At 36.7% G+C, this 23,168-nt stretch overlaps 1 protein-coding gene and 1 long non-coding RNA gene across 3 annotated transcripts in view; one reads left to right on the plus strand and one right to left on the minus strand.

The window, feature by feature from the left end:
• Positions 1-23,168, plus strand: part of LRRC69 (leucine rich repeat containing 69) — a 78,774-nt gene that overhangs the window by 24,118 nt on the left and 31,488 nt on the right. Inside the window, exons 1-3 of one of the 2 annotated variants that reach the window (XR_006409151.2) lie at positions 3,423-3,614; positions 6,147-6,229; positions 6,339-6,410. Coding sequence is in view for 1 of the 2 variants with exons in the window: in XM_057307861.1 (XP_057163844.1) it covers positions 3,419-3,614; positions 6,339-6,410 (268 nt within the window). In the remaining variant the exon portion in view is untranslated. Of the gene's footprint in view, positions 1-3,418; positions 3,615-6,146; positions 6,230-6,338; positions 6,411-23,168 lie in introns of those variants that run through there. The other variant, XM_057307861.1, reaches the window with a different exon arrangement.
• Positions 1-23,168, minus strand: part of LOC130542899 (uncharacterized) — a 102,491-nt gene that overhangs the window by 2,453 nt on the left and 76,870 nt on the right. The gene's annotated exons all lie outside the window — the stretch shown is intronic.

Raw genomic sequence — 23,168 nt, forward strand, 5'->3', positions numbered from 1 at the left:
TCCTTCAAACCACAGATTTCCTCGTGCACACTTCCTGAATTCTTACCTCTCATAAGCAACTACTATTCTGACCTCTACCTCTACAAATCAGTTTCACTTGTTCTAGAGCTAAATAAGTAGAATCATATAGTCTGTATTCTTTTGTTTCTGTCTTCTCCTGAGCATAAACATTTTTTGAGATTCACCTTATTGTTGCATTTGTCAGCAATTTGTTGTTTTTTGTTTATCCCCAGAAGCATTTCATTCCATGAATTATGCCACAAGTTATTTTTGCCTGCTCATGGACATTTGGTTTATTTCCCATTTGGAGCGATTATGAATTAAGCTATTATAAATATTCTTGTGGAAGTCTTTTGGTGGACCTATGTTCAATTTATTTTTCATTTCAGTTTCTAAGAGTAGAGTTGTAGAGTCATGGAGTAGGAGTATAGGTGTATATGTTAATGTATTAAGAACGCCAATAGTTTTGCAAAATGGTTGTGCCATTTTACATTCTAGCAGTTTTTAAAATGTTAACCATTGCAGTAGGTATGAAATCCTATATCATGGTCGTTTTAGTTTGCATTTCCCTGATGTCTAACGACAGTTGAGCACCGTTTCATGTTCTCATTCCCCATTTTTGTGTCTTATTTTGTGAAGTGCTCATATCAAGTATTTTTTCCACTGAAAAAAATTTGTATTTTTTTCTTTCTTAACATTGAGTTGTAAGAGTTCCTTATGCATTCTGGATACAAGTGCTTTGATAAGTGTATGTATTGTAGATATCTCTTCTAGTATATGGCTTGCCTTTTATTTTCTTAACAGTACCTTTAGAGGAACTGAAGTTTCTAACTTTGATGAAGGCCAATTTATAAATACTTTTATTTTAAGATTAGTGCTTTCTGTGGCCTTTTAAGGAAATATTTGCCTACCCCAGTTATCAAGATATTATCCTCTATTTTCTTCTATAACGTTTATAGTTTTAGTTTTTATATTTAGGTCTATGATTCATCTCAAATTAATGCTTATGCATAGTGTGGGGTAATAGTCAAAGTTCACTTTTTTCCCACATTATCCTATATTTTCTTCTACAAACTTTATAGTTTTAGTTTTTATATTTAGGTCTATGAGTCATCACAGATTAATGTCTGTGTGTGATGTGGGGTAATGGTCAAAGTTTATTTTTCCCCATATGTTTATCTAGTTGTTCTAGCACCAGTTGTTTAAAGACTGTCTTTTTTTAATTGAATTGCCTTGACACCCCCAAAATCAAATAACCCTTTATGTGTCTATTTGGCTCTCCCTTCTATTGCATTGATCTATTTTTCTATAATTTCTCTAAATCCTATCTTAATTACTGTAGCTGTATTGTAAGCTTTGGAATCAGTTAATACGAGTCCTCTGACTTCGTGTTTTTTATAATAGTTTTGGTCACCCTAGGTACTTTGAATATCCATGTATGTCTTAAAATTGATTTGTCAGTTTTTACACAAGGAAACCGTTCAGATTTTTATCTGGGAGAGCGCCTAGGTGGTGCAGTCGATTGAGCGTCCAACTCTTGGTTTCAGTTCAGGTCGTGATCTCAGGGTTGTGAGGTTGAGCCCCGAGTGGGGCTCCATGTTTAGCACAGAGTCGGCTTCAGATTCTCTCTCCCTCTCCCCACTGTGCACACTCTCTCTCTAAAATAAATAAATAAATCTTTAAAAAAGATTTTTATTTGGGCTAAGTTGAACTGTAGATCAATTTGGGGAGAACTGGCATCTTAGCAACATTGTTTCTTTTTATATGTGGACAAGACATATCCCTACTTTTATTTAGAGTTCTTTTAAATTTTCTTAGTCATAATTGACAGTTTTCGGTATAGAGGTATCTCATATCCTTTGTTAAATGTTTTCCTATTTTATAGTGTTTTTTTTTATGGGATTTTTAGAACTTTTATTTTCCAGTTTTTGTGGCTACAGTATAGAAATACAATAGATATTTTAAATGGCGACTTTGTAATCTATGACCCTGCTTCTGGTTCTAGTAGGTTTGTTAGTTTGTATTACCTCTCTTTAACATTTAAAGTGTTGACCGTCTCTTTAATTTTGAAATACTTTCCTCCCATACCTTTAAAGATTCCTTGTTAACCTGGTTCATATCCTGTTTCTCTACTCATGCCTTCTTCAGGCTTTTTTGTTTTTGTTTTTGTCAGATGTTCACATTCCTCAAGAGTCTTTCCCACTTGATGCTTCTCTCACTTCTCCTGCCCTTTTTGTTCTTCTCTTGCTCTTCCTGTCAATCTCATCTATTCACATGGCTTTCCTTGACAGGGTTGTAGTTTTCCCCCAGTCCCCTTCACCTGCCCTGACCACTTCCCTACCTCCAGGCCACCTTTTTTAATCATCTAAAAAACATCACCTCATTCTGTTATTACTTTAATCTCAACACATTGGACCTTGAGATTGTTGTATCTTTTCATTCTTTGCTTTGCAAATAGACACATCTGCATTTGAATCTTGACACTGTTATTTACTAGCTGGGTCATTTGGACAGGTTGTTTACTGTCTCTGATCCTTTATTTTCCTCATCTCTAAATTAAGGGTAATAATTCCAGCCTTAGGGTTGTGCGGATGATATAGTTTAATGCACAGGTACATAGTTGATGCTCAACATTACTAAATTTTTTTGCTTCTTTATTCAACATATTAATATTTTCTCAGCTTTCTGTGCCCCCTCTGTTGCCCTGATTTTACAAGTTCTGTTATTCAAAGCCAAGTTCAAATGTTTATTCTTCCAAAATGCTTATCACAGCAGTGTCAGGATGACCGAGTGGTCTAGGGTGCCAGACTCAAAATGCTTATGATATACCTCACTACCCTACCTGCAAGTAGAAACTCAAATTTCCTTAACCCCTTTCGCCCATTCTGATGGCCTTTCCTATCTTCATTTTATGGCTCTAATATCTCCTTCTAGACCATGGTATCTGTAAGGGCAGAATTTGTGGCTGATTCATCTTTGCATCTTCTGCAGCAACTAAGTAGTTCTCACATCTGTTTGGTGCAGGATATTTAATCTGTATCTATAGCTCTATCCATTTATATCACTGTATATATGTATGTGTATATTTGTGCATGTCTATGTCCTCCTTTGTCCTCTGGCTTCCTCTTCAACATAGCCAATGTATACATACAAAAAGTGAAACTAGAGTTTTCTCTCTCTTAAATCAAGGTTTTGATTACATAAAATTCTTTTAACATAAGTTATCTGATTATAAAATATCTCTAAAAGTTAAATTATAGTAAAGATTTTTTATGCTCAAAGTATTTGTAGTAGTTGTGATCCTGTGACTAAAGTAAGGCTCAGATAAGCTACAAGAAAATGAATTGACACATGGCTTCTGATAAGTACAATGGACTTCTTATTCTCATGAATTTCATTCATATACTTTATTTTTTAGATTAAAAAGCCTTATATATTTGAGTATAAATCATAACCAGCTAGCCAGCATTCCTAAAGAACTCTGTTTTCTTAAGAATCTTTTTGAACTTCAACTTACCTACAATCAGCTCATTTGCATACCTGAAGAGATTAAGTGCTTGAAGAAGCTCCAGAAGCTGCTTCTGGTCAGGAACAATATTGAAGTTTTGCCAGAGGTAAGCAAAACATGGAACCAAATTTTCTTGGGGAAGAATTCATTACGACACAATGGGGAGTGGTTATGGAATAGGTTTGGACATCTGAGTACAAGCCATCATTTGTTTCCCTCCAATTAGTCATAGTCAGTTCCCAAAGCCCTATGATAAAAGAGGGTTATAACTTGGATAATTCCACATCACTATGGGTACCAGATTTAGTAAATAAAGTACAGGATGCTCACTTAAACTTGAATTTCAGATAAGGAATGAATAATTTTTTAGTATATGTATGTTCCAAATATTGCACGGGACATACTTACACTAAAAAAAAAATTGTCTGAAATTTAAATTTAAGTGAACCTCTTGTATTTTATCTGGCAACCTTATGTATGGCATAAATTTTAAGTACATTTTGGTTTTGAATTATGTGCTATATATCTTCCATTTTTCCTATATATCTACTCTTCATCTTTTTCCAACATGTTTTGTGCCTGGAAGACTGACCTGCATGGGCATCAGTAAGCTCCTTTGTCCTCTGGCTTCCTCTTGGGTATGGTCAATGAGAGCCACTAGTAGGAGGTGAAGGGGCCCGAGGAGAGTGATACCAGATGGTATTCCCATAGTACCCTCCCTGATAGGATGTTGTAAGTTGCCTGCACACTTTTCTGGTAGACCATAATGAATATGGACCATTACTACCTCCCCTTGGCTCTTCAGGCCTGTTGTAGTGAAGAACTCCCTGCTGTTGCCAGCTTTTGAGAACTTTGTGGGAACCTTGCCAAACTTTTATAAATGGTGCTTTATTAAACTCTCTTCAAATTTCCCAGTTTGAGAGTACTGTTTCCTGCTAAGAACTTGTCACTGGGTTTACTTTCCTTCCCTATGCAAATTAAAATTAATTTGATAGGAGGGAATGCATGTCATACAGTAAATTGAGGAATACAAAAAGTAGATCAGTTCCTACTGTTTCTCTTTTCTCTCAAGAGGATATTCCCTTTAAAAATTCTGTTCACACTGTAATGTGATATGTGAAAATATAATAATGTGTAGGCTGTAAATAAGTATATTTCAAAAATTTTATTCTTAAATCCCTTAAAAATCCTTATTTCTGTAAATAAGTAAGAACAGTTCCCAAAATAACAAACTAAATCTATTCAAAGTGTAACACCTTCATTTGAGGGAAAAACAGTAACAATAATACCAGGATCATTGTCATGAAGCATTATGTTATTTAGTGTTCATAACAAGTCTGTGATGTTGCTTTTCTTACTTACCCATTTTATTTTATTAAAGATTTTATTTATTAGAGCGAAGAGAGAGTGAGAGCACGAGTGTGGGGGAGGGGCAGAAGGAGAGGGAGATGAGCAAACTCCCTCCTGAGCAGGGGGCCTGATGCAGGGCTCAGTCCCAGGACCCTGAAATCATGACCTGAGCCAAAGGCAGACACTAACAGACTGAGCCACTCAGGTGCCCTACCCATTTAAAATAAGGAACCAAGAGGTTATATGACTTGAACGCAGTTTGCAAAGGTCAGAGAAGGGGCTCAAATCCGTGTGTCTGACTTAAAAGTCTGTACTTCAAATCAGTACTCTTACTATAATTTTTTTTTTAATCCTGAGGAGTTTGGACTTTAAAAAATTTAAGTGCTAGGAAGTCCTGTCCTGCATTACTATGTAAAGAATGCCTATAATCATATGTCCTTATTCATTTGATATGATTTACTCTATCATTGTTCTTCTTGGTCTGCATTATAGATGTTAAGACATTATAGGATATACTCATTTGTTTTGATAATGAACAAATTATGAATCATTTTCTGGTACATTGTATTTTTTTAATTTTAAATTTATTTTTAGATTTTAAAAATTCTATTTATTTAGACAGAGAGAGAGATTGAGCATAGGGGAAGGGCAGAGGGGAAGGGAGAGAGAGAATCTCAGGGACACTCCACAGTGAGTGTGGAGCCCTATGTGGGGCTCCATGCGGGATCCCAGGACCCTGAGATCATGACCTAAAATGAAATCAAGAGTCGGATGCTTAACCAACTGAGCCACCCAGGCATCCCTGGTACATTACAAATTACGTGTTCGTCTGCACATGGGTGTGAATGTATATGCCTATTCAGTTACACTGGGGATATAGATAGAGACACTAACAGATTTTATTTTATTATTTTTTTTATAAGGAAAGGATTGGGTTAGCACAGTGCTAAGCAAAAGGTAGATGTGAAATAAATGCCTTTGGAGTTATCCATCGAGAGACCTTTTACATCTGTTTTCTGTTTCTCAGACGTTCATTGTATTTTAATTTTAGTAATGTCTACTGAGTTCTCACTATAAGGCCATTCAGTAAGCACTTTCTGATTAGTAACTTATTTAATCCATTTGACAACCATATCAAAGGAGGGGCTTCCATTACCATTTTCATTTTACAAATGGGGAAACTGAAGTACGGAGAGATTAAGAAATTTGTCCGTAGTCACATAGTGTCAGAGGTCAGATTTGAACCTACAAGTAGTCTGACTCTTGGCCACCATGTTATGTTGCCCAGGAGTGGTCAGAGGAAATGGAGACCATAGAGAATCTGGCACCCCAGGACATACCCCCAGGAGGAGAGACTGAAGAAATGATCAGGTAATTAGGAAAGATGGTTAATCTCATCAATTTGGAAGTTGGAAGAAATATTTATGATTCTACATATTAGATTTTTAAAAATCTCTCTTTCTTTTGTTTTCTGATACAGGGACTTTGTGATCTGAGAAACCTAAGAATCTTAGACATAGCTGGAAATTTTATTCAGACATTTCCATCAGGAGTAAGTAGATTCTATCTCTATTATAAATGAAACATAACTTTGTTTATTCTATTGAGATTAGAAAAATATGAGCAGTCGTAAAACCTTGTCATAATTGGAACCTTGGATTATACAAATGACTCAAAGATTTGCTTTGTTCTAGAATTTCAAAACCTGTTCTTTCCCATTCCTTCATATGTGTTCTCTGCCTGCTGAAATTGTTTTTTTTTGTTTTTTTTTTTTAAAGATTTTATTTATTTATTCGACAGAGATAGAGACAGCCAGCGAGAGAGGGAACACAAGCAGGGGGAGTGGGAGAGGAAGAAGCAGGCTCATAGCAGAGGAGCCTGATGTGGTGCTCGATCCCATAACGCCGGGACCACGCCCTGAGCCGAAGGCAGACGCTTAACCGCTGTGCCACCCAGGCGCCCCTGCTGAAATTGTTTGAACTAAGTGAACTCTGATTGCTATCATAAATATTTTAAACATTTTTTATTTTATACTGCTTTGGTCACCTCAGACTTTTTGAAAATATGACTCTCCAGAACATACATTTTTATCCCTTATAATTAATCCAAGGTGACACTTTTGTTAGTTGTTTTTGAGCCATAAACAATGAAAAATACACTTTTTTCCCATTTGGAAACAAATTTTGACTTTACTATATTTCAAAAAACTGAAGAACAGTTAGTCTTGACTTTTGGGAAAGAAATGGCAGTTTTTCATATTGCAATTTTATATCCGAGCAGTTTTTCATATTGCAATTTTATATCCGAGCAAGCGTAGTTCCACGTGCAGTGTAATAATTAGAAGCTCATCAATCCAGAAGGTATTCAATAAATAGTTTTTGATCTATTAAATACTTTTGCTGATTGATCAACTCCAAACTGAGATTTCAGTCCTTTTTACCCTTAGAGAATTTTTTTGCACTGAAGGTGACTCAAATATGAAAAATGGGTGTAAGGTCTGTTTTAGAAAAAAAATATAGTTTCTATTGTGTAAAAATACGCATAACATAAAATTTACTATTTGAACCATTTGTAAGTGTGCAGTTCTGTGGTACTGGGTATATATTCACAATGTTGTACAGCCATCGCCAGCTGTCTCCAGAAGTGTTTTGTCTTCTCTAACTCAAACTTTGTTCCCCTTAAACACTCTCTCCCCATTCGTCTCAGCCACCATTCTACTTTCTGTCTCTACAAATGTGACAACTCTGGGAACCTCATTTAAGTACAATATACCTCATATAAACATACAAAAATTTGTCCTTTTGTGACCATATTTTACTTAACGTAATGTCTTCAGAGTTCATCTATGTTATAGCCTGTGTCAGAATTTCCTTCCTTCCTAAAGGCTGAATACTATTCCATTGTATGTATCCGTCACACTTTGTCCATTCTTCGGGCAGTGGACACAGGGGTTGCTTCTACCTTTTGGCTATAGAGAATAATATAGCTACGAACCTGAGTTGTACAACTATGTTTGAGTTTGTTTTCATTTCTTTTGGGTGTATTATACCTAGAAGTGGAATTGCTGAGTCACATGATAATTGCAGGTTTACTTCTTCTGAAAAGTTTTTATTTAAATTCCAGGTAGTTAGCAGACAGTGTAACATTGATTTCAGGTGTGCAGTATAGTGACTCAGCATCTCCGTATAACACCCACTGCTCCTTACAACAAATGTACTCCTTAGAAATCGCCAGACTATCTTCCAAAAATACAGTTTTGAATGTTTAATGATGGGATGTTGTTAATATGGACCTGGTAAAGGCGATCAGGTCTTACCATCCTGCAAGTCTTAGTTCACCTCTCTCTGCGCTGTGACGCCTTCCATGTTTTCCAAAGCCGTCTTCTGGTGCCGCCACTTCTCTGGTACCATTAGAGTTCATACCACATAGTAGAGTAGTTCTTTTCTGTCTTGTGGGTAGACCGTAAGCTAAGTAAACTACTGAGATTTTTAGTTCCCTCAAAACAATGATTTTAAAATTTTTAAAAACTTGTTTAAGCAGAGATCTTTCTCCAGCTCCTCTTTCCCTCAAGAGCCCAGTTATTTTTCAAATTGCAGCCATTTGAAGAAAAAGTTGACCTGACAAAAGTGAGAAAAGTTTAAATGATGATCACCAGGGAGCATCATGACATTTGCCTTTGATGTGAAGTTTATAACAAAATATCTATAAAACATTCACAGACCTAACAGAAAACTTCGTGTTTCTGGAACACTCGTGATTGGAATCCTCCATTAGTCTAACTGCCTGAACTATCATGACCGTACTTTTCAAATTGAGAAATGGCACTAAAAGTTACATTTCTAAAGCAGTACTTTGAATTTTTTAGTGATTAGTGCACTTGCAAAGCAGTTTTGCATGTTATTAAATATTTATAAGAATTTGATTTTGAATAGTCCACTGAAGAAGACCAATCTGGTATTATTATTCCTGTTTAGCACTGAGGCTCCAGAGAAGTAATTTATCTACAGCAGTTGCCCTTAGGCTTGAGAGGGCATCAGAGTCCCTGGATGACTTGTGAAAAGACAGAGGGCTGGCCCACACCTGTAGAGTTTCTGACTCAGTAGGTTGGGGAGCCTGAGAATTTGCATTCCTGTTAAGTTCTCAGGTGATACTGATGCTGCAAGTCTGGGGACCACACCTGGAGCAGTGATAGAGTTTGGATTTGCACTCAGGATTTTTGGCTGCAAGCCCAGGGCTCTTCCCATGTTAGAACTTGCCTCAGAAAAAAAGAAATACTGAGGAACAAATTCTTTGTCGCAGGAATGACAGTCAGGGGTAGTCTCTGTTATGCTACACAAATAAATGAGACCTTTCTTTTTATCTCACAGGGAGTTTGGGTTGTGAGAGTTTCCCTGTGTCCTCGACTAAAATGATACTCAAGGAACATTCTTTAAACAATACAGGGGTTGTATACTCTGGAAAATACTTTACACAGAAACTGGGATTTTGGTATGTGAACACAAGGAATGCCTATAAAGTTGGAAGCTGAGTTTTACATGTTACTCCTCTTTGGCCACCCTGTGGTTGCACTGGGTGTGTGTGTATCGTTGACACAACTTCTTAGACATTTATTTATCAGCCAATCTAAACATCGAAGAGGAGATTTTTAGCATATGACTTTAAACACTAAATTTTATTTTGGAGAAATTTTGGTCAAATCATCATGATGTAACTTGTGATAGTCTCTAAGTTTTGTCTTTATAAAGTTTCCCATTTACATCAGGTGGTTGTATTTGGCAGTGAGGCTCAGGTCTAGGTAAAATATTTACAAGGACACATATAAATATGATAACTTATGGGAAAGTGCTTTGCTGAGAGTAGACATTGAAGAAATATGTTTTAAAAGATGTAAACCATAGCTAATGCTACGTTTTCCACGGTTGCTGTTGCCTTCAGTTTCAAATTCATGATACATTCATTCGAAGCCGCGGCCTCCATAAACAGGTTCTGTGTCGGAGTTAAGAATCTTGAATATTTGTATATCCCTAAGGTCTCTAGGCATATAGTGTTTACATAAGAAAAAAAATACAAGGAGGAAACGCCTCATGCAGTGGTGTTGTCATGAGAAAAATATGCTTGGACTATTTATGGGACGGATAATAGTTATAGCACCTATTCCAATTTATCAGTGCCCCCCTTTTTTCCTTCAAGAATTCTTCAGAGTCATTATAAATCAAATTTAAGAACAGTGCAAACACTTTCCCCTCTCACAGTGTGAGAAACACAGGAGAAAAAAAAATGTAAGTAACTTTCCCAGAAACACAAATCATTTGAATGGCAAAGGGACTATTTGAATCCACTGTTCCCAAACAAAAATTAAATATGCCTAAGTTAGCAATTTACCAGTTGTGTGACCTTGAGCACATAACTCAATCACTTTGTGTTTCACTTTTTTCCCTATGGAAATTGGGGTTATTAATAGCACAACATTGTTGGGAAAGGGTCTGACACAAGAGTTGGTGTTCAGCAAATATAGAATGAATAAATGATTAAATGAGATAATACTTTTACTAGTGCTTGGCCCATGGTAGATAGTAAACGTTATTTTCTTTTTATTTTAAAGTTTTGTCTGAGCTACCTGCCACTGAATCCATCCCAAATGCAGGGACACTTTTGCATCCTTTTAAAAGCCATGAGAGCATCTGAATGATTTTAACTTGCCAATAGCAGGATAACCACTGATCTGTAGGTACAGATGTACCGGGGGGTGGGGGAGTACAGTCTTACAGCACCTTACTGTGCTTTCTGTTCTCCATGTGTTTTTTGCCTCAATAGCTGTTCCAAGTTATTTTCCACTGCGGACCCATTTACAGTCTTCTGGCCTACCTCGGTTAAGCAATGAAACAGAACCAACAGACAATTTCCCTGAAGGGGGTCCTTCTTTCCTGGATCTTCACCAGTGATTCTGTTTATTTCTGTCTCATCCTTTTGCTCTGTTCTTGGCTCGCTTGCTTTCTGGCTGTCACACTGGATTCCTCTGAAAATAGGACCCCTCATTACTGAACTCCCTTCTTCTTAGACCCTTTACTCAAATTGTTACCTACTACTTATCCTGATGTCCTTTCTTCCCTCGAATACCTTTAGTTTAAAATGTTTTCTCTGTTTATAGCTGATGCATATCTTGTTATGGTGTCCTTGATTGCAGACACTTGCCTTCATCTAGCATGGCACAGACTCTGGCTTAGTGTCCCTTCAGCCTCATATTTGTCTAATCCACTAAGCCTAACTATTTCACAGATGTTCCCAGTGTCTTTTGTTTTACTTCTCTGTGCTTGATTCAAAGTCAAAATGAAGAAGGCATTTTATTTTTGAATGACTCTCGTCGTTTACAAATGAGGTCTCCTGCCTTCAATAGAATGATTTCTGTATATGAGCAGGTACATACAAATATGTGCACTACACACAGGGAGGCCATTTAGCTTTGAAAGGAGAGAAATAGTTCTGTGAAACTGACCGAACACATGGAGAACAGTTATATAAAATTTCAAAATGTCCACGATCAAGAATGTGCTTGAGTGGTAAAAAGTGCGGTGCAATCGTGGGAAAGGAATTGCCTGGGAAAATGAAATTGTGATGTTTGTCTTGTATCAAAACTTCTATCCAAACTTTTGAAACTCTGTTGCAAGATGTTTAGAAAGTAGCCTAAAAGTTTAAAACTGGTGTGCTCGGAAATGTCCATGAAGCTTGTGTTCAAGGACATCTCCAAACGTCTCCACCATCTACTGATTTGGTTTGAGGTATCCACTTTGCTCAGTAGCCCATGAGAAATTCCATTCGTCCACCTCACCCCCTTTGCTTTCCTGCCTCTTGAACAGCACCATTAGAGATCCATTTTGTTCTTGTTCCCGTATCTATAGTTCTGTCTCTGCTGAATATTAAGGAAAACTGTACCCTATCCTTGAAGCTCATTAAATCCTCTCTAAAATTTGACCTTAATTTGAAAATAATATATTTTCTTTGGTTATCAGTGCTGCCTTCAGTGGCTCAGTTTATTAGGAGATATACATTTAAAACAACATTCAGTGACCTTTAAAAAAAATGGGATACAAGCCAGTGCTTGCCTAATGAAAACCCCTTGTGGCCTCTGTGGTTTTATGTAAGTGATGTAAGCTTAGCTAATAGAGAATTAGTGAGTTCCAAAACTTGACTAAATGCCTTGCCTGTCACTACTTTTACGAGAATGAGATCATGTTTTCTGCTCTTTCCTATATGGGGGGAGGCAGGGAGGAGGGTGTCGAATTATATGTGATTGCTTCTTTCACCCTTCGAATTCTAAAATTTCATGAGACAGACTTTTCGAAATGAAAAGCATAGAGAAAATTCATAAAATATTACCCTGGATGCCGTAAGGGTTTTGTTAAAACTCTGGCTCAAAAATTGAGGGCCCTGTTAAGTTACAGGTATAACTGATATTCCCTGCTTAGCTGAAGTAAATAATCCGACTTCTGCCTTTTTATTTCTCTGTGTGCTCTCATCAGAATTAGAGATGGGCTGGTCCTGGACAACTGACTGTTAGTGCTCTGGAGTACCCTGTTCCACATGGTATGGTGGCTGGTGAACAATGTTTAATCTCACTAGTTACTCTTGGCCGTTTCATTGTTCTAGCCAAGTGGCTAAAGAGTGATGGAGGTGACAAAAGAGATGCTTTTTATCTTCAAAATACAGATCCCAAAATTTAAGTAACACATACTTTACTTGTTGAGAGAAAGGGACCACAGGGTTATTTTCTCATAGAGTCAAAGTCAGGGCTACTGTTGTTTTCTGCCGTGTGGTGAAAGCTGAGTTTTAATGATTTCAGAATGAGGGCCAGTGTTTTTCAAGGGGTAAACCTAATAAAAAATGAGAAAAATTTTAAAGAGAGACTTGGACTGAAATTCAGTAATGCAACTCTTAAGCAGTCTATTTAAGCATTGATTTTGGTTTAGATGGTGAGTTTTTTCTACCTCACCCCCCCCACCCCCAAATGTAAGCTCTATGAAAGCAGGGATTTTGTCTTTTCTCACTGATGTATTCCCAACTCCTAGACAGTACGTCTTGCAAACTAGGCACCCAATAAGTACTTGCTAAGTGGACATATGGGTGGATGGATGGATTGGGTGGATATGGACTTTACCTAACAAACAACAGCTTTGTTCTGCTGGAAAATCAAAACTGATTGGTGAGGATAAGTAGCAAAAAAGTTGGTCTAAGGCAGTAATTTTTAACCAGAGAAGATTTTGCCCTTCAGCGCCATTTGGCAGTTATCTGGAGACATTTTTGGTTGTCACAACTGAAGAATTGCGGTGGTACTGTTAGCATCTAGTTGGTAGAGGCTGGAGATCCTGCTAAATGTTCTATCATGTGCAGGACAGTCCCCTGCAACAAAGTATTATCTGGTCTAAAATGTCGATGTCTTGGTTTGGAAACCCTGGTTTTAAAGATTTACTATGTATTCCACTATGTTTTCCAGATCATAATCCTTATAAAATATATCCTTATCAAATAGATTTGAGAGTGCTTAAGAATTGGCAGTGGTGCTTGTTAAAATTTTGACATCTTGCCTCCATGCCTATGTATTCTGAATTATGGCTAATAATGCTTCTTGCTTTGAAGTTGAAATTTCTTATATCAATGTGGATTTATCAGGTACATATATTTTGATTCATGTTTGCAGATTACATCTATTTTAAGTCTTTGCTTTCAACCTTCCTATATCCTTAGGTTTTGGATATATTTCTTATAAATAGTATATGACTCTTCATTTCTTATAAATAGTATATGACTCTTCATTTAAGTTCAGTGTGATAACCTTTGTCTTTAAATTGCAGCATATAGTTCATCTAAATTTATTGTAGTTGCTGATTTATTTGGGGCTAGCTCAGTATCTCTCTGTTATTTGTAATTTGTTCCACTAACTCTGTGTTCCTTTTTCTCTCGTCTCTTCTTTTGATATGATTGGAGATTTTTGTGATTCCATTTTTAAAAATCTTTGTAAGTCATTTTTATATAGTTTTGTTATTCTTTTAATTTCCTACCTTAAAATTTAAAAAAATCCTACTTTATGAAAGTGTATTATTAATTCTTAAACCCTACTCTTAGTGTAAAAACTTTATAACACTTTAACTCTATTTGTTGACCTCCATTCTTAGATATTTTGTGTGTATTATAATTTTGTATTTTAAATAAAATTATATTTTAAATATAATTTTATTTTTTAAAAGGTTTTATTATTTTGCACAGATAGTATTCATTTAGATTTATCTGCAGTTTTCGCATTCTTGTTGTTACTAATTTCTTCCGATATCTCCAGTCTTCCTTTTTGGGTTCTATATTTGTTTCCAGCTCAAATCACATTTTTTAGTTCTCCCTGAGAACGAATCTACCTGTGGTTCAGTTTCACAGTTTTTGTTTGAGTTAAACCATCTTTCTTTTAACTTTATTCTTGAAGAATAAATTTAACCGGGTATAGAATTTTAAATTGACAGTATTATATTTCACTACTTTCAAAACTTTGTTCCATTGTCTTCTAGCTTCCATTGTTGCTGTTGAGAGGTCTGGGAGAAGTGCAGCTGTTGCTTCTCCTTAGGTAACCTGTTTTTCTTTTCCTGGCAGCTTTAAACATTTCCTCATTGTCTTTCATATTCTGCATTTCAAATATGATGTGTTAGATGTAAACTTCATTTTATTTATCCCACCTGGAATTTATTGGGCTTCTTAGATATGTAAATTAGTGTATTTAATTGTTTTTTGAAAAATTCTTAGTCATTGTCTTTTTCAGTATTGCTTCTGCCTCCCCTTCTTTTGCAACTCTAATTTCCTGTATGTTACATCTTCTCACTGTATCTCTTTTTTGTCTTACCCTTTATCCCCTACTGTTTTCTCTCCTTTTGTCTCTCTGTCCTTCATTCTAGATATTTCCTCCCAATATATTTTACAATGTAATAATTTACTCTGTGACTGTGCCTAATGTACTTTTAAACCCATCCATTAGGTTATTTCTTTAAGTTTTATTCAGTGGTACAATTTTTGGTTGGTTCTTTTTCAAATCTACCATGTTACTTTTTGGGGGTGGGGGGCTTAAATTACATGGGGCTTGAATTCACAACCCTGAGATAAAGACCTGAGCTGAGATCAAGAGTTGGATGCTTAACTGAGCCACCCAGGTGCTCCTACCATGTTACTTTTTATGTTTTTCAGTAATCTACTGAACAGTTTAAGCTTGGTTTTTATTTCCTGGAACATGTTAAGTGTAGTTATTTTAATGTCTGAGCCTGATAAATTCAATATTGGGAAGTACTTTTGGGTTGATTTCAGTTGTCTGTTGTTTGTGCTGTTTAATTTACCTGTATCAGTCAGAGTTCTCCAGAGAAATGCTATTCAACCCAGTGCACCATCTTTTTTTCTTATGCACTTAGTAATATATAGATATAGATGAATATTCTATGTATATATATGTACATATATATGTCTATATATATCGAACATATGTATTTATTGAAGTATAGTTGACACACAATATTATATTAGTTGTAGGTGTACAACATAGTGATATTTTAACTGTATAATGCTTGGTTATATTTTATTGTATCCAGGACATTGTATTTGAAAAATGATTTTTGAAAATAACTTGAGGCCTCAGATGAGACATTTTTATTTTCTTCTGGCATTTTGACACTGGTGTAATGGCATCTCTTTAGTACAATGGAAACAAGAATGTGGTGCCCCTTTAGTCTAGTTTCAATGCTTAAGAGTTACCCAGAATAGTTAATGTTGGGCTGTATTTGTGTGGGGTGGATATTTTTTTATTTACACTTATTTCTAGGTGAACATTTCTTTCTGGTCTTGGGGAGAAAAAGTGGTTTTAAGTGTGAGACTCATTCCTTTGGATATCCATGTGCTCCTAGATCCTGTCTTGGTTTTTCTGTTGGTCTTTTTTGTTCTTTGATGCCTTGAAGATTTCTGATACATATTTATGCTTATTGAGATATTTTGTCTGAATTACCTTTTTTTTTTTTACTGTATTTGGAAATTTTTGATAGATTTCATTAAGACAGTGAGAAAACTCGAGTGACTTCATTCCAAAAAACTCATTAATATTCCTCAACAGCTAATACATTGCCTTTTCTTTAATGAACATTCACTTCTGCTTGTTTCTAGGACTCTTCAGCAGGTATCAGAATATGAAGTAGCAAAATACTCTAACTTTGACTCAATCAAACCATTCTCTTGCTGATAAACAGATACTAGATCTGGTTCTTTGGTTAAGTGGTATGTATGGTCTCCTTATTTCCTGACTTCCTGAAGAAATAGTCTTCCCTCATCTCTGCATGCCTGGTTCTTCTGTATCATTATAGGTCTCAGATCAGGTATCAACTTCTCAGGGAAGCCTTCCCTGGACACCCAGTCAAAGTAACCATCTCATTATTACCTCAATTCTTAACATTTTCTTTATGGCACTTACCACTGTTATAAATGTATGTTTATTTGTTCACCTGCTTATTGTCTGTCTTTATCCACAATCCATTCTTTTATGCCCAAGGGAATGTAAATTCCCATGGAAACAGGATGTTTGTCTGTTTATTCATTACTATGTTCTCATTTAGCACCCTGAATATATCATGCTAGTCCTTTCTGGCCTGCCGGGTCTCTGTGGATAGGTCTGCTGCCAGTCTATGTTTCTACCCTTCTAGGTTATGGACCTCTTGTTCTGAGCTGCTTTCAGGATTTTCTCTTTGTCTCTGAGATTTGTAAGCTTCAGTATTACATGTCGAAGTATTGACTTATTTTTATTGATTTTGAGGGGGGTTCTCTGTGCCTCCTGGACTTGAGTGCCTATTTGCTTCTCCATATTAAGGAAGTTCTCAGCTATAATTTGTTCCAATATACCTTCAGCCCCTCTCTTTCCTCTTATTCTGTGATCCCAATTTTTATAATATGTTTTGCTCTATCGTATCACTTATTTCTTGAATTCTTCCCTCACGATCTAGTAGTTGTTTATCTCGTTTTTTCTCAGCTTCTTTATTCTCCATCATTTTGTCTTCTATATCACTAATTCTCTCTTCTGCCTCATTTATTCTAGCAGTTAGAGCATCCGATTTTGATTGCATCTCATTAATAGCCTTTTTGATTTCGACTTGGTTAGATTTTAGTTCTTTTATTTCTCCAGGGAGGGGTTCTCTAGAGTCTTCTATGCTTTTTTCAAGCCCAGCAAGTGTCTTTATAATCGTTACTCTGAACTCTAGTTCTGACATTTTACTTATACCCATACTGATTAGGTCCCTGGCAGTCAGTACTGCCCCTTGTTCTTTTTTTTTGAGTTGAGTTTTTCCATCTTGTCTATTTTGTTGATGTGGGTGTCCTGCAAAAGCAAGGGCCCTTCGTCATGGAGCAAACCCACACACCTGGCCCAGGAGTCTGAGAAGCTGAAGGATCCTAGGAGGGTGGAGGTGTGGCAGGCCTGGCTGTTGCTGCACACCCAGGAGGTAAGCCAGCAGGTAACTCCACTACTGTGTTCTTACATGGTAAGCATTCAGTGTAAGCTTTCATCTCATGACCCTGAGATCAAGAGTCATGTGCTGTACCGACTGAGCCAGGCCAGCAGGTAACTCCACTACTGTGTTCTTACATGGTAAGCATTCAGTGTAAGCTTTCATCTCATGACCCTGAGATCAAGAGTCATGTGCTGTACCGACTGATCCAGGCCAGTGTCCCTGAGAAATTAGAGTTTGAGAATCCTCATCTTTTTCATACTTTTGAACTCTAATTTTATTTGCCACAATTTATTAGTCTTTTATCATTAACCACCCAAAGTTCTTGGAAGATAATTGAGGATATATTAAAATACAAACCAAAACAAAAATAAAAACCCAAGCCCTGGCTGAGTAGGTTTCCCAGGAGACTGCCCAAGCTCCCTATATTAAGTTACAGGGCATTTAACATTTTATTTATAGTCAGCAGTGAGGGTAGGAGGGAAGGGGGTCACTTTTCTTATTATTTATAAGACTTTTATGAGGCAAGGATCAAATAAATTTGTAGAAAACTACTCATTGTATAAATGTTAGCTTTCTCTCTCGCTTTTTTCCCGCCTGTAAGTGCCCATATGCAAAAAATTCACACTAGTGTGCAGAGACGATACAATGGCGAGATAGGTATAGTGATTAGTGACAGTAAAGACTCAAGGTTCTGGAACATGATGAGGGGGAAAAAATCAAGAAGACAACTACCCAGAGGTGTCAGGGAACTCAGCCCAGAAAGTAGTTCTTTCTTTTGTTAGTATCAAGGCAGCTTCCCTTTAGGAAGTTCTGGCATGAAAATTCCCCAGACTACATAGAGTCTGAGGATTAGGGGAAGAACCATCAGGGGTGGACAAAGGCCATCACAGGAGGGATGCTCTTCAGAGTGTGATGTATTGTTATATTGTTAGTAAGGGTTTCGTCTACCTGAGTCACAGATGCTTGTTGGAAACAGTATGATGCTAAGGAAGATACTTAAAAGTTACTATATAAGAACAAACAGTGATAACTAATATTCTTTGAAAACTATGTGTTCGGTTTTGTGTAAAGCATTTCAGAAGCATCATCTTATTTAATCCTCATTGTAGCTCTGTTCCCATTTCACAGATGAGAAAACTGAGGCTTTGGATAATGTACCTTTAGCAGAGCTGAAATTCAAACGTAGGCCACTTCAAATTCCAAATAGTCTTAATTACTGATAGTAATTTATATAAATATGCCATGCTTCATTATCATAGATTCCTGTTTGTCAAGATAGTACATTCTTTTAATTTTTGTGGAAAGCATGGTTGAGTTGAACTAGCCAGAGAAAGGATTGATCTCTGGACCCTCTACCCCTGCTGCATAGCCCCCTATGCTCCTATAGGCTCTGGCTAACTTTAGAAAATTGAAGTCAAGACCTCTGGAAATGTGCTTTTTAGGAGAACTAAAAGCATGGTTTCATTTGAAATGAGGAGTGGAGATTAGCAGTATTTCTGCAAGCTCTTGATGAAAAGGACTTTTTGTGCCTAGTAACTAGGAGGGACAATGGGTGACATCTGAAGTCTGCAAGAGGAACCTCTAACCTTACTGTTGAGGGAAAGAAAACATACTGGGGTTGGAGCATATTTTTAGATATCATGTGGCTGGCGTTCCTGGATTAAAGGGGGAACTTCAGAGAAACTGTAGGTGTGACTTTCTGGGAGGCTGGACTAAAGAGAAAGCAGAGCTATAAATCAAGGCAGTAATTCCAGACTGAAGACGCTGGGTTTGTAGAGGCCTTAAGACAGCGAAGCGGTGCAGTGTTTATCAGGGAACCCACTCACAGATGGGAGACAGCAGATGACATTGAGGAAAGCTGCGTGTGTCACTGTGGGGACACTTATGGTATTATGGTTCTTTGTTTCAGAACATTTGTCTGAACATTTTGCTTTTAATAATACAAATAATGCTGGCTGCTGTGATAATGGACTGAGCTGGCAAGTGTAAGACGTCAGAAGCCTAGTTAGTGCTTTATAGGTTACATTAGTCCTGATTCCTGTCTTTGCTTATCACTAGCAAAGCACAAGCATGGGCCCCCCACATACTATGACAGTGGTGTAAGATTGCCACCAGGATGTGAAGGCCTTAGAGATGTGATGCTAGATGTCATTACGGCTTCCTCCTCTACTTTTGTCCTAGGTTATCCCTTACATATCTAGGTGCCCCATGGGTGATCTGACCCAGACTATGAGAGAATGAATGAGGGAAGAGGGATGGAAAAAATATATAACCTATGCTTACCTGAGGGGGTATTGTTGGAAATCTAATTAATGCTAGCAATTTTTTTTAACTTTGTGTCAGGAATAACAGTTATAATTTATGCTCATGGATCAAATATACACTCTGTAAAGCAAGAACGAAATGAAGTGAAACAAACATGTAGCTTGAGTTTAATATTGCAGTGGAAGAGGCCATTTGATGAAATTATTTTACAGCACTCCCATGTAATTTTTATTCAGGTATTCAGTGTTTTGGAGTACAAGTTCCACTGAATGTCCCCTGGGGAATAATAAGTAGAGTCAGTCCAGCACTAACTGTCCTCTTATAAAAAGAACAAGAGGACTTATGCGTCTTCGGAGTAAGCCCAGGACTGCCAACCAAGCACTGTTGTCTTTCAATAAAGGCTCTGCCCCTGCCCATTTTTATAGACAAGGAAGTGGGATGGGAAGGAGATACCTAGCGGTGTGATGGTAAATGTTTGACAACTAGCTTTTTTTGTGACATCTGCCAACTTCCGTGGGTAAATACTCCCACCATAGCCTGTTTCAGGTTACCAACATGATATCACTCGAAGCCAAGTTGAACATTGATGCTGATAATTGGCTTTCCTGATCTGGTACCAGTCAGCAAATCAATGGCAGCAACCTTGGCACCATTGGTATAGAATTTTAAGAGATTATGTGTCTTTGTTTTGTGTCAGAGATTCTTAGTATATTAGCTTTGCTATTTACAATCTGTCTATTCTTGGGTAGATATCCTTCAACTCCCTTAGTCTCATTTCCTTACTATTAATTCATTTATTAAATATATATATATTTACATATCTTTTGTATGCTAGGAACTATTGTTCTAGACATTCTGGATACAGAACTGAATACAATAAATAAATTCTGTACCCTCTTGAGTCTTATATTCTAGAGGGAAAGACATAATAAGCAAGAACACAAAAAATATAATTTCAGTAGTTTTTTGGTACACTGCTTTATTCTCAGTGCTTGCACCATTGCAAAAATGAATCAGCATAAAGGAGGGTCTGCTACTCTAAGTGCAGCTAACGTGTGATCAGAGAGACTAGAATGCTGTGAAAGAACCCATGTGGCAGGTGCTGTTGGGAAGTTGATTGAAGGCTCCATCTCAAACCTTCTTCTCATGAACTGCTTTTGGGGGAGTGGCCATGTGTCACTGTTCTGGCCAGAGAAAAATAAATGGAAATCTTTTGGGTGGAGTTTCTGGAAAAGCTTTTATTATTATTATTTTATTGTTAACTAATGTTAATAGTTGTCAGTAGACACTTCTTCAAATCTTCCAACACTCATATTTGAAAACAGAAAGCAGCACAATGCTTAGAAAAAATCTAGCATTTTATAAAGTATTATTCTTTTTGTCTACACACTTCAGTGTACAAGCAAATTGTTCAAGCTTCAGTTGATCGAGTTTTCTAAAACAGGAACATGTGAACATGTATGTGTGAACATGTGTAATAAAAAAATAAATGAAAGTGGTGAATGCTCTAAGCAGCCTAACCAAGAGAGGATATATGGAAAAAAGGATTTGGGTTTTATGTTCTTATAGCTGAACCAGTGTTTCTTAACCTTTTTTCATTATTGTCCCCCTTCTGCCAGAAGGTTTTTAGACATTTTCCCCCTAAAAACTTGTCCCCCACCTCATTACATTTTAGCACTGGAGAGCAACTGTATATGTGTTTGTATTGTCAAGTAAGATTGAGTTTGGAGGGCCACAAGCCATTGTAATAATATCTGGGATTGTTTTGCCTCCCCCATAAACCAATTTTCACCTTCTTGGGATCATATAAGCCCTCATTATTGAAATGCATGAGCCAAACAAGCACAGAACTTGAAAAAATATTTCTTACATTCTTACTTTCATACCTCATGGGCCAGATATGTGGGAGAGTTTTCAAACTTCTGAGAGAATCTTAGAACCAGCACAGATGTTGAGATAGCTTTCTTGAAATCCTTGAAATACTTTAGTCTTGGGAAAATTTTATCGACTTTGGGAAGCTGTGTTTTCAGTACAGAAACTCTGTATCCTGTTGCTGCCATTCCCAAACGCATCTTCTGAAAGTTTGAGGATCAGAAATCAGAATTAGGGTGATGTAAGTTTAATAATTTTGGAAAAAAATTTGGGAATTTCTTTGTGGATGATTTGGAAAATAGAGATAAACAAAAAGAAGAAAAACAAAATTACCCACAATCTAAGCATGCTGGGGCTGGGGGAGGTGGGAATGCTCATACCATTAACATGTTGGTTTATTTTTTTCCTATTCTTCCAGGTTTTCTTAAGGTCTGTGAATGCTTGTGTAAATGTGCACATATAGATTTTTATTAAAAAATAGAATATTTATACATGCTAATGTGTTAGTATTTTTAGTATTAGTCATACATATTAGTGTATTATTCATACATATATGTTTTATAATATGCCTTTTCAACTTGTATTGTAAACATTTCCCCATTGCTTGAAGTATTTTCCTACCTTTCTATTTCTTTCTTCTTCTTCCCTGCCCCCCATTGGGTATCTAGATTTATTGTGGAAATTTGACTTAATCATTGAATACTTTTATCTTGGCCCAGTTTGTGCTAACTTTTTTTTTTTTTAATTATAGTTGACATTAGTTTCAGGTGTACAATGTTACATTAGTTTCAGGTATATGACATAGTGATTCAACTCTACCTCTCCATTTCTAATGGGTGGATGCATCATATTGACATTGTTTATATTTAAGCAGTCTCCTATTTTTTGACAGGTAGGAGATTTCAAACTTCTTGCCACAATTAAAATGCTTCAATGAATGTCATTGTAACTAATCGTTGTATATACCATTAATCACTCCCTTAGGCAAGATTCACTGAAATGTAATTGCTAGATCCAAATTATGCATACTTTTACTGCTTTGATAAATGTTGTCAAATTTTGTTTCAGAAAGCTCAACATTTCCAGGTTTTAAAATTGGTTCTTATTCTTGCTTTACCTAGGCAGTACTTCACATATCTCTTTGAAAATATTAATTATACTAATTACTTTAGAGTCCTGTCATATTAGCTCTATTTCTTCTGATATAAGTTCTTGCCTCTATTATTTCTAATGGTATTGACACTTAATGATTTTCAGGTAATTCTATTTTTAAACTTTCATCTTATTTTTGAATTTGGGACACTTGAGATTTCCTGGAAGTTGGCAGCTGTCCTTGCAGTTCACTTGATGGGAAAAGATAAAGTTCTTACAGGACTTTGTATTGCTCAGTGACAGTAGAGAAACGGTTGAGAATATTCCAGCAGGTATAATGCATTCTGATAGCTGCTCATTGTTTCCTAGTGTTGCCAGACACTCAGGGTTCCTCTCACCTTTCTCTATGCAAAGCACTGCTCTTATTAGGCTATAGGTGTCTGGGATTCAGGGAAAGGAGGTATGAAAGAGGGAGGTGGAGTGTGGCTATGGGATAAGAATGGGTGGGTAGTATTTGCCAGCTTCTTAGTATGGTAATCCTCCTGTCTGTTGTTTCACTACCTGTTCTTTTC

This window comes from Ursus arctos, unplaced genomic scaffold, assembly GCF_023065955.2.
Source record: "Ursus arctos isolate Adak ecotype North America unplaced genomic scaffold, UrsArc2.0 scaffold_6, whole genome shotgun sequence".
Lineage (NCBI taxonomy): Eukaryota > Metazoa > Chordata > Mammalia > Carnivora > Ursidae > Ursus > Ursus arctos.